This window comes from Mus musculus (assembly GCF_000001635.26).
Source record: "Mus musculus strain C57BL/6J chromosome 4 unlocalized genomic contig, GRCm38.p6 C57BL/6J MMCHR4UN_CTG2".
In the NCBI taxonomy this organism is placed as follows: domain Eukaryota; kingdom Metazoa; phylum Chordata; class Mammalia; order Rodentia; family Muridae; genus Mus; species Mus musculus.
Window position 1 is genome coordinate 2,628 of NT_187052.1, and position 12,318 is coordinate 14,945.

The window sequence follows — 12,318 nt, forward strand, 5'->3', positions numbered from 1 at the left end:
GTTTTCTATTGTTTGTGGATATTGTAAAGTTTGTCGTTTCCTAAAATTTTTTTCAGCCCATATATCATTTCCAAGTAGAAATAAATGAAAAGTATGAGGTATATGCTAACATTAGAAATAAAATTCTATCTCTTAAGTGACACCTAAATTCTTTCCTTTGAGCAAAATATATGAAATTAGTCTCTAACTTCTTAATGAGGTGTGAACAAACATCAATCAAAGAAATGATTTATCAAATGTCATTGACTGCCAGGCACTGATTATCAGGAAAGAGATCAGCATATCCGTGAATGTCTGCACAGGTACTGATATTGGACAGGATGGGTTTTGAACCTTAAAAATCCAGGCATTTTTGGTTTTAGCATAATGACATGTTCTCCAGATGGCAGGAATCACGGGAAGTTTGAGGAGATTTTGTAAACATGAGTGGCATACAATAGTATATGAGCAGCAGAGAGCATGGTCAACTCCAGGCTCCATGTTGCATGTGAGACTGCCCTTCCCTAAACTCGACAGTGTGTTACATAATGTTCCGTGATTCAACTCAACATCTGAATAATATGGAACCTTTATGACCTTCTCAACTTCTGTCACAGTAAAGAACTTCTGATGAAATCCATTGTGTTTTTACATAATGACTGTTGACACATGGTCTGGTACGAGCTATGCAGGAGAAGATTGTCCTTGGGATTTACGCTATGCACATGAATGCAGTCATGGCCCCTGAGGGTAGAAAACATGATCTCAAAACATGTTTTCAAAAACATGCTGATGAAAACTTTTCAGACCTCAGATGTAGAGCCTGAGGGCAGAGTTTTCCCTATGTATCTAGGGAGCCTGACATAGGAGGAATGGAAAGGAACTGTGAATATAAGAAGTGGATCTCCAGACAGCAGCAGCCTTAAAACAGACACATCGGTGCAACTGTGTGTGTGATGTTTTTCTGCATCAGAAACGGATTTCACAGCAGCTCCATCTCAGATCCTAGCAGACATGAAGCAGCTCTGCACTTTCACTATTTCATTGTTGTTTCTGAAGTTTTCTCTCATCTTGTGCTGTTGGAGTGAACCAAGCTGCTTTTGGAGGATAAAGAAGAGTGAAGATAATGATGGAGATTTACAAAGGGAGTGTCATTTTTACCTTTGGAAAACTGATGAACCTATTGAAGATAGTTTTTATAATTATGATTTAAGTTTTAGGTAAGTCATTAACTTTATTTCCTGTGTCAATGTCATTAGTTAGAAACATTTAGCTGTATACACAAACTGTGGGTTCTGTTCTATTCCTCACCATGTAACTTTAAGAAACACGGAAAATTATTATATCAATCACTATTTTAATACTTTGAAATGTGTCACAGTTTAATATAGTTTTAATACATTATGCTCCAGTTCACAATTCTGGACAATGAGAAATTTTGGATTCTCTCTTTTGAGTCTTTTTTGACAATATATGTTGAAAAATATCTCTTCATCTGCCTTGAATTCACAATCCCCACCTTTGTCAAGAACTTAATATGAAAGACTGCACCACTGCCTATATTCAATTGTCTGCCAATGCCTCATGTATATTCATGCATCTAAATGCCTCCATAAAAGTGTTACCTAATTCTGGTTTACAACAGATGAACTTGCATTGTTTCATTGCGAAATTTGTGTATGGGTTGGTCTACTATACCTGGTTAAATGTAAAACATTACTTATATACTTGAGAATATATATATATATATATATATATATATATTCCTGCAATTCAGGATTTGATACTGAATGTGGAAAAAGGATGCTAGTCTCATATTCTGTCACCAAAATAATCTTTTTATCCAATTACTCAAATGCACAGGCAAAGATTAGGCTTATTATCACTTTCAGAGAGATGGTCAATATTTCCATTAACTACTCAATAAACTTAACAATACTTAGTAGTTAATATATATTCACAATCCTTTCCATTCATCCTATGTCGTATTCCCTGGATATATAGGTAAAATTCTGGCCTTAATCTCTACATCTGAGGTCTGAAAAGATAAATTTAGGAGAATCATTTTATTTCTTGCGGAAAAGAACCTGTTCTCAATGTGGCTATTAGGTCTGAGATCCAACGTGTGAGATATTATCATTTTTGGCTGAAGATCATGAGGGAACAATGTTGAAATCATTTACCTTTTAGCTAATCGATGTGCCTGTGACTTCTTTCTTTCATAAACCAAGGTTTCTTGTGCTTTTGTGTCTTTGGCTGTCATCTCATCTCTTACTAAAATTTTCATGTCTTTGGGAATAAAGGGATACATTTTTCAATTGGTAGGCACAGTGCACTGTATGCTTTGATAGTGATGGTTGCTTCACATTATTATCCTTCCCTGTTAGGTGAGTAGGAATTTTATTTCTGATACATTCAGAATTTTCCCACACCTCATTGCAAAAATTGTGGAAATTCTCATTGATTACAATTTTTAAGCCGTAATAAGTTCTAAAATTACAAATATATGAACTGTGTCAATATACATTTTTGGATTAGAAAGAAAAACTTAGTGCTGAACTCTTAATTGAAAAATACAAATTTTAGCAAAAGACCATGTTTGGTGGCTTTATTCCTGATGAGAGTTAATAGTGAATAATAACAAATGAACTGCCAACTGTGCTGGGGCAGAGAAGATCTCTGTGCTCAGACATCACTTAAAGGATTTCAAAGTGTTAGGAAGACTCAGATATTAAAAAAAATCTCATAAAATTTTTACAAGATAGAAATAGTAAGAACACACTAAAAGGTAACATTAACTTGATGTGTACAAGACCCTAAAGGATAATATTCTGGTCATATGGAATATTGTAACATTGTGTATACCTTGAAATGGATAAATAACATTCAATAAAATGTATCTTAAAATAATTAGGCTGGGCGGTGGTGACCCACACCTTTAATCCCCCCACTAGAAAGGCAGATATAGTATATCTCATATGACAAATTTTACAGCATTTGAAATTTTATATTTCAAATATCTCCCTTAATCATCACTATGCCTTCTTTTAGAATTGCAGGAAGTGAATATGAGCTTCTTCTGGTAATGTTTTTTGCTACTGATGAGATCAACAAGAATCCTTATCTTTTACCCAACATGAGTTTGATGTTCTCCATCATTGGTGGAAACTGTCATGATTTATTGAGAAGTCTGGATCAAGAATATGCACAAATAGATGGACATATGAATTTTGTTAATTATTTCTGTTATTTAGATGATTCATGTGCCACAGGCCTTACAGGACCATCATGGAAAACATCCTTAAAACTGGCAATGCATTCTTCAATGCCACTGGTAAGAATCTGTGACACTGAATGGGTTAAGAACATTAAATTACATTTACAGGTACCTACAAGACAACTTGGAAAGAATGCATTTGTGAGTGTGCTGCTACACAAACACACACACATACATACACATTATATATATATGAATTAAATAATCAGTTCATAGATGTACTGTGCAGACAGGTAAAATTCTGTTCTAGGGATTTCAGACTTGTCAGGAATAGTCTAGAATCTAATAGGAATAATACATGACATGTATAGTACAATCTTACTGATCTTAACAGGAGTTCTGGAAGGTGGGTAGCATTACTTGTATATGAGTCCAAACATCCTAATAATCATATTCCTCACTGGAAGTGTCTTCCTGTCTTCTACATCCCTTAGGTTTTCTTTGGACCATTTAATCCTAACCTACGCGACCATGACCGGCTGCCCCATGTCCATCAGGTAGCCCCCAAGGACACACATTTGTCCCATGGCATGGTCTCCTTGATGTTTCATTTTAGGTGGACTTGGATAGGACTGGTCATCTCAGATGATGATCAGGGTATTCAGTTTCTCTCAGATTTAAGAGAAGAAAGCCAAAGGCATGGGATCTGTTTGGCTTTTGTTAATATGATCCCAGAAAACATGCAGATATACATGACAAGGGCTACAATATATGATACACAAATTATGACATCTTCAGCAAAGGTTGTTATCATTTATGGTGACATGAACTCTACTCTAGAAGCAAGCTTTAGAAGATGGGAAGAGTTAGGTGCTCGGAGAATCTGGATCACAACCACACAATGGGATGTCATCACAAATAAAAAAGACTTCACCCTTAATCTCTTCCATGGGACTATTACTTTTGCACACCACAAAGATGAGATTCCTAAATTTAGGAATTTTATGCAAACAAAGAAAACTGCCAAATACCTTGTAGATATTTCTCATACTATTTTGGAGTGGAATTATTTTAATTGTTCAATCTCTAAGAACAGCAGTAAAATGGGTCATTTTACATTCAACAACACATTGCAATGGACAGCACTGCACAACTATGATATGGCCCTGAGCGATGAAGGTTACAATTTGTATAATGCTGTTTATGCTGTGGCCCACACCTACCATGAATACATTCTTCAACAAGTAGAGTCTCAGAAAAAGGCAAAACCCAAAAGATATTTCACTGCTTGTCAGCAGGTAAAGTTTCTTATATTCCATTATGCTTAGATATATCAACGTGATCTTTTAAATTGAACCAGAGAAAGAAATGTGGATTTGTTAGAGATTATTCTCTTAGTGCAATGATTTCTACACTGCAAAAGTACCTAATAATTCTTTTACATGGATGATTATCATGTACAAAGATAATATTTAATAGGAGACAATTCAATTTTATGAATATCAGTGAATTTTGTGAAAAGGTGTCTCAACATTTCACCAAATGAATTCAAAAGTAAAATAGGAGCCAAGAGTTTTATCATAAAAGTCTTAAGTGATGACTAGACTGAATATTTTTCTAAAAAATAGTGTCTCAAAAATTGATACATGTGCTGTGGTTAATAGTTATTCATTTAAATTAACAATTAACAAAAAAATAAATGATTAAGACTTCCCATTTTATTAACTTTATGTTCATGTTATATGTGTACACTTTATGTACATAAAATCCCACATTTTTTTTCACAATTTTCAGACATTCAGAATTTCCCTTCATTCTCACATACTTTTTTTTCTTTTTTTAAAAGTATTTTTGACAAAAATGTTCACACACACACACACACACACACACACACACACACAAACACACCGTGTTACTTGTTATCTGGTAATCATTTTTTTCTAGCACATTTTATCGTCAAATATTAATATGAAGCAAATAAATTTTCAATTATCAATGAGGTATACTGTTTTTTTTTACTACATGGTTTTATTTCAATACAGTTGTCTTTTCTGAAAATCATTAAGAAAATAGGGAAAAATCTCAACTTAGCATTACCTTTATTGATATGTATATGTAAGCATGAATCTCTTCTAGGTGTCTTCCTTGATGAAAACCAGGGTATTTATGAACCCTGTTGGAGAACTGGTGAACATGAAGCATAGGGAAAATCAGTGTACAGAGTATGATATTTTCATCATTTGGAATTTTCCACAAGGCCTTGGATTAAAAGTGAAAGTAGGAAGCTATTTACCTTGCTTTCCAAAGAGTCAACAACTTCATATAGCTGATGATTTGGAATGGGCCATGGGAGGAACATCAGTGGGTATACCATGATTTTTATTTTTCAGGGATATGTAGTTTTTAAATATGAGACTCTTTGGTTAAGACCAATTGGTACTCTTGCAAAAGACCATCCTCGGTTACAATCATCAAAATCTGATAACTCTCAACTGCATGTTAATCTGGGCATAGAAGGATGAATGTCCTCTGGATTTCATGTTCAATAGCACCCATATGCCAATTCAACTACAATACAGTAATAAATTTGATAAATTTATAATATAGTACATATTTACATATAATTATTTAAAATTTTTTAACTATATATAACCCATGGAATTTTCTGATTCCATGTGAATTAATATATAGTCTATTTAACTATAGCATGTATTCATTAACGTGTTTTTCCAGATTCAAGTGTTTTTTTTTTATTTATATGTTTTGGATTTTAAAAAATTATTTACATTTCAAATGTTATCCAAAATCCTGTTTTCCCCTCCTTTGTGGAGGATTGCCTTATCTGGCATCAGTAGGAGGGGAGTCCCTAAGTCCTGTGAAGGCTTCATGCCCCGGCACAGGGGAATGCTAGGGTGGTGAGGCAGGAGTGGGTGGGTGGGTAAGCTCCTTCATAGATGCATGGAAGAGAGGGGAAGGGATAGTGTGTTCAAGTTCTTTTACACTTAGGAAAACTTTATTAACTTCATGGGACTCTTATATAACATATTTTGGTCATAGTCATCAAACTACTCTTCCTAGATTTACCCATTTCCCCTACATTCTCCCTCCATACACCTCACTATTCTTTTTTATTTTTTTGTTATTTATAAATCATGAGAGAAAAGCAGGTGTCACACAAACATTCTTTTTGATTGATCAGTTTAGGAAGGAAAAATTTTAAATTGCTACAATCTGAATGTTACATATATAATATTACATGATATAGTAAATATTTTGTGACATTCAGTGCATTGCAGGGAAATACAAAATAATAATGTGCCTGATACCTTTAAGTAATACAGAAGAATAAGTAATATCAGAAGATTGTGTATAATCATATCTGTTAGTGTCCCATGTAGCAATCTATGGGTCATTATTCATTTGACAAATGTATGACCTACACACACTCACTCACACGCATATTATATAATATTTATTCACTGCCTCAGGTTCCCTCCTCTGTGTGTAGTGTGGCATGTACTGCAGGATTCAGGAAAATTCATCAGAAAGAAACGGCAGATTGCTGCTTTGATTGTGTTCAGTGCCTAGAAAATGAGGTTTCCAATGAAACAGGTACATGCTTGCATGCAGAAGAAAAACTGCCGAATTTGAATACCTTCTCTTTCCAAACTAGAAATACGAAATGGCCTAGATGCAAATTTAAGACCTAAAATCTCCATGTTTCAGAATGTAATCAGTTACATAATGTTCACTTCTTTTGGACCCAGCAAATAACTTCCAATATCTTCTTCAATCAAGGCATTTCTCCCACAATATGATGGTTACTGATTTTATATGATATGGAAAACGTTTAGAGGAACAAACCTGTATAACAATTTTTTAAAGAAACATTTTAGATGTAATCTATGCATATGTTTATCTTTCTTTCATTCGTTGTACAGATAAACTTGACTACCTGATCAGTCCATAATCTTTCCTTCCATCACACAGCTTAGTCCCTGACAAAGACTGGATGCTCAGGGTAACACTTCTTGTTTAATGAATTATATTTTAAGAACTTAGATGGCTTAATAGATTAATAATTTCCTGTTAAAGAGTTAGAACAAGAGTGGTTTTGAAGAATGCAGCTACAGATGGGATACTGCTTATCGTCAATCACTCCCTCTCTAAGGAAAGAGGGATGAATATGGACAACCATAGCCTTTATGACATAGAGCGTGGAATGTGTATTTGGGAAGAAAGAGATTGCAAAACAATGAGAGGGACATGCATATGTATATGAGGCATATAACTTCAAGAATGAAAATAATCCATTAGACAAATAGTACTTGCCTGAATAATTGTATGTTCTGGTTACTATGTATACATACAGACAAAGATCACACCCACAAAGCAAAGAAAATACACGATGCTCTTCATCAATTGGCATCAACAAAAATGTCTGCATACTGCCCTTGTCTGTGAATAGTGAATTTATGTTTAGAGTTATTAAAATAAGAGATAGTTCATATTATTGTTCATCATTTTTTCCTTTTTTTAAATAAATACTATTTTCTGTTCCACTTCCTATGATGGTGTTTTCTTCTATCACAATGCATAGGTTAACACAGAGCAATCTTAATTTAGTGGTTCCTACAGCAAAAGGGAATGGAATAGATACTCAACACCAAATTATCTATTGGCATTTTCTATGAATAATACAAATACACAAATATTAACTATGTAATTATGATATCTAATAAGGGTTTATTTTCATTTGCCAGCAGATATGGAACAGTGTGTGAGATGTCCAGATAATAAATATGCCAATTTAGAGCAAACCCACTGCCTCCAAAGAACGGTGTCATTTCTGGCTTATGAAGATCCATTGGGGATGGCTCTAGGCTGCATGGCACTGTCCTTCTCGGCCATCACAATTCTAGTCCTCGTCACATTTGTGAAGTACAAGGATACTCCCATTGTGAAGGCCAATAACCGCATTCTCAGCTACATCCTGCTCATCTCTCTCGTCTTCTGCTTTCTCTGTTCCCTGCTCTTCATTGGACATCCCGACCAGGTCACCTGCATCTTGCAGCAGACCACATTTGGAGTATTGTTCACTGTGTCTGTTTCTACAGTGTTGGCCAAAACAATAACTGTGGTCATGGCTTTCAAGCTCACTACTCCAGGAAGAAGGATGAGAGGGATGATGATGACAGGGGCACCTAAGTTGGTCATTCCCATTTGTACCCTGATCCAACTTGTTCTCTGTGGAATCTGGTTGGTCACATCTCCTCCCTTTATTGACAGAGATATACAATCTGAACATGGGAAGATTGTCATTCTTTGCAATAAAGGCTCTGTCGTTGCCTTCCACGTCGTCCTGGGATACTTGGGCTCCTTGGCTCTGGGGAGCTTCACTTTGGCTTTCTTGGCTAGGAACCTTCCTGACACATTCAATGAAGCCAAGTTCCTAACTTTCAGCATGCTGGTGTTCTGCAGTGTCTGGATCACCTTCCTCCCTGTCTACCACAGCACCAGGGGGAAGGTCATGGGTGGTTGTGGAGGTTTTCTCCATCTTGGCTTCTAGTGCAGGGTTGCTAATGTGTATCTTTGTCCCAAAGTGTTATGTTATTTTAATTAGACCAGATTCAAATTTTATACAGAACCACAAAGGTAAATTGCTTTATTGAAACTTTCATGGTATGAAAATGTTAGATGATATTCAACTTATCTTATTCTTCATCTTAATAAAAGCAGTACTTCATCATATAAAAAATAAAGTAATATACAGATTTATACTTACAAACTGGACAGCAAACATGAATATGTTGAGAACTGGGATTCTCAATTGAGGAATGGCTACCAATATTTTGATCTGTGGTTTTGTGTTTAAGCCATGTACTTAATTAATGATTAACATGAGGTTACCCTACTGTCTTTGAACAGCGCCACCTCTAGGCATGCTGTCCTTGAGTTATAAGAAAGGGTACTGCATACACAATGGACATGAAGCCAGTAATCAACATTATTCCACTTGCTTTCATGGAGTTCTTACTTCCAAGTTCATGCCTTGACTTTATTCAATGTTCTATGACAAAGGTAGAATAAATAAATAAACACTTTCCTCACATGTTTATTTTGGTCATGGTGTTTTTTCCAGCAACAAAATCTAAGAAATCACAAAATGGTAAATTGCCTCTGTTGGGATTTGTAAGATCATATATTTCTGATGTGATAAAATGCACTTATTTGAAAAGAGAGACAAGAGTGAATGTTAGCAGTGTGTGAAGCACTGTGTGAAGCACTGTGACACTATGCATATGACAATGCAGAAGCACTGAAATATGGAATAGCTTTAAAATATACAAGGTAGATGTTAAGAAAATCAGATAAATTATAAAGAAAAGTACATTTTATTTATTTAAATTAAGTGTTTTCTTCATTTACATTTCCAATGTTATCCCAAAAGTCCCCATACCCTCCCCTCCCCACTCCCCTATACACCCACTCCAACTTCTTGGCCCTTGCATTCACCTGTAGTGAGGCATATAGAGTTTGCAAGACCAATGGGCCTCTCTTTCCAAGGATGGCCTACTATGCCATCTTCTGATACATATGCAGGTAGGGACACGAGCTCTGGGGTGTGTGCGGGGGGTAACTTGTTAAGTTCATATTGTTGTTCAACCTATAGGGTTACAAATCCCTTTAGCTCCTTGGGTACTTTCTCTAGCTCCTCAATTGGGGGCCCTGTGATCCATGACTCTGAGCATCCAATTCATGGTGTAGTCTATCTGAGAGGTCACAGTTTTATCTATCTGAGAGGTCAGGATGTGGTCTATATGAGAGGTCATGGTGTGGTCTATCTGAGAGGTCATGGTGTGGTCTATCTGAGAGGCCATGGTGTAGTCTATCTGAGAGGTGATTGTTTTGTCTATCTGAGAGTTAGGTGTGGTCTATCTGAGAGGTCACATGTGTTCTATATGAAAGATCATCTTGTGGTCTATCTGAGAGGTCATGTTGTGGTCTATCTGAGAGGTCATGGTGAGGTCTATCTCAGAGGTCATGGTGTGGTGTACCCGAGAGTTCACATTGTGGTCTATCTGAGAGGTCATGATGTGGTCTATCTGAGAGGTCATGGTTTGGTTGATCTGAGAGTTAGGTGTGGTCTATCTGAGAGGTCACAGTGTGGTCTATCTGAGAGGTCATGGTTTGGTCTATCTGAGAGTTAGGTGTGGTCTATCTGAGAGGTCACAGTGTGGTCTATCTGAGAGTTCATTGTTTGGTCTATCTGAGAGTTAGGTGTGGTCTATCAGAAAGGTCACAGTGTGGTCTATCTGAGAGGTCAGGATGCCGTCTATCTGAGAGGTCACATTTTGGTCTATCTGAGAGTTTAGGATGTCGATTATCTGAGAGGTCACATTGTGTTCTATCTGAGAGGTCAATGTGTGGTCTATCTGAGAACTCACATTGTAGTCTATTTGAGAGTTCAGGATGTGCTCTATCTGAGACGTCCTGGTGTGATCTATATGAGAAGTCATGGTTTGGTCTATCTGAGAGGTCATTGTGTGTTCTATCTGAGCGGTCACGATATGGTCTATCTGAGAGTTCATGGTTTGGTCTATCTTAGAGTTCATGGTGTGGTCTATCTGAGAGTTCATGGTGTGGTCTATCTGAGAGTTCATGGTGTGGTCTATCTCAGAGGTCAGGATATGGTCTATCTGAGAGGTCATGGAGTTGTCTATCAGAGAGTTCAGGTTGTGATCTAATTGAGTGGTCATTTTGTGGTCTATCTGAGAGGTCACAGTTTGGTCTATCTGAGAGTTCATTGTATGGTCTATCTGAGAGTTCAGGATGTGGTCTATCTGAGAGTTCATGGTGTGGTCTATCTTAGAGGTCACAGTGTTGTCTATATGAGAGGTCACAGTGTGGTCTATCTGAGAGGTCATAGTGTCATCTATCTGAGAGGTCATGGTGTGGTCTATCTGAGGGGTTAGGATGTGGTCTCTTTGAGTGGTCATGGTGTGGTCTATCTGAGAGGTCACAGTGTGGTCTATCTGAGAGGTCATAGTGCTGTCTATCTGAGAGATCATGTTGTGGTCTATCTGAGAGTTCATAATGTGGTCTATCTGATAGGTCAGGATGTGGTCTACCTGAGAGGTCATGGTGTGGTCTATCTGAGAGTTCAGGATGTGGTCTATCTGACAGTTCAGGATGTGGTCTATCTGAGAGATCACAGTGTGGTCTATCTGAGAGTTCATGGTGTGGTCATTCTGAGAGGTCATGCTGTGGTCTTAATGAGAGGTCATGATGTGGTCTATCTGAGAGGTCAGAATGTGGTCTATTTGAGTGTTCATGGTGTGGTCTATTTGAGAGGTCAAGGAGTGGTCTATCTGAGAGGTCACAGTGTTGTCTATCTGAGAGTTCACAGTGTGGTCTATCTGAGAGATCATGGTGTGGTCTATCTGAGAGGTCAGGATGTTGTCTATCTGAGAGTTCATGGTGTGGTCTTTATGAGAATTTATGGTGTGGTCTATCTGAGAGGTCAGGATATGGTTTATCTGAGAGGTCATTTTGTGGTTTATTTGAGAGGTCATGGTGTGGTTTATCTGAATGCTCAGGATGTGGTCTATCTGAGTGGTCATGGTGTCGTCAGTCTGAGAGGTCATTGTTTGGTCTATCTGAGAGGTCCTGGTGTTGTCTATCTGAGAGGTCATGATTTGGTCTATCTGAGAGGTCATGATGTGTTTTATCTAGAGGTCTTGTTGTGGCCCATCTGAGAGGTCATGGTTTCGTCCCTCTGTGAGATCAGGATGTGGTCTATTTGAGTGGTTATGGTGTGGTGTATCTGAAAGGTCACAATGTGGTCTATCTGAGAGGTTATGTTGTGGTCTATCTGAGTGTTCCGGGGGTGTTCTATCTGAGAGGTCATGATGTGGTCTATCTGTAAGTCATGGTGTGGTCTCTCTGAGAGGTCATGGTATTGTCTCTCTGAGAGGTCATGGTGTAGTCTATCAGAGGGTTCAGGATGTGTTCTAGGCCAGAGAGCTTCTGAGGCGTCGCCATCTTCAGCTCCAGACACCTGGCCACCTTCCTAGTGAGAGCACAGGGGTCTGCCTGGCCCGAGAGGTTTCTGCCTCAGG

The 12,318-nt window shown here is 37.4% G+C and overlaps 1 protein-coding gene across 6 annotated transcripts; it reads left to right on the top strand.

The window, feature by feature from the left end:
• Window positions 1-908: 908 nt before the first annotated feature.
• On the top strand, window positions 909-9,308 carry Vmn2r122 (vomeronasal 2, receptor, 122). Of its 6 annotated transcripts, none has more exons than XM_017318900.1 (6): window positions 921-1,199; window positions 3,031-3,313; window positions 3,691-4,494; window positions 5,333-5,557; window positions 6,685-6,808; window positions 7,960-8,980. In XM_017318900.1, exons 1-6 carry the CDS (start codon window positions 994-996, stop codon window positions 8,763-8,765), a joined length of 2,448 nt encoding a protein of 815 aa, XP_017174389.1. In that variant the 5' UTR covers window positions 921-993; the 3' UTR covers window positions 8,766-8,980. The 6 variants fall into 6 exon arrangements, with proteins under 6 accessions (NP_033518.2, NP_033514.2, XP_017174389.1 ...); XM_017318901.1 differs by having other exon boundaries at window positions 7,963-8,980; NM_009492.2 differs by lacking the exon at window positions 6,685-6,808 and having other exon boundaries at window positions 909-1,199; window positions 5,333-5,561; window positions 7,963-9,308.
• The last annotated feature ends 3,010 nt before the right edge of the window (window positions 9,309-12,318 follow it).

What these genes read in the sequence shown, in the direction of transcription:
- Vmn2r122 (XM_017318900.1), top strand. Translation starts at nt 994, where the DNA reads ATGAAGCAGCTCTGCACTTTCACTATTTCATTGTTGTTTCTGAAGTTT. An exon ending in AATTATGATTTAAGTTTTAG is followed by an intron (nt 1,200 to 3,030) that starts GTAAGTCATTAA and finishes GCCTTCTTTTAG; the next exon opens with AATTGCAGGAAGTGAATATG. An exon ending in TGAGGTTTCCAATGAAACAG is followed by an intron (nt 6,809 to 7,959) that starts GTACATGCTTGC and finishes TTCATTTGCCAG; the next exon opens with CAGATATGGAACAGTGTGTG.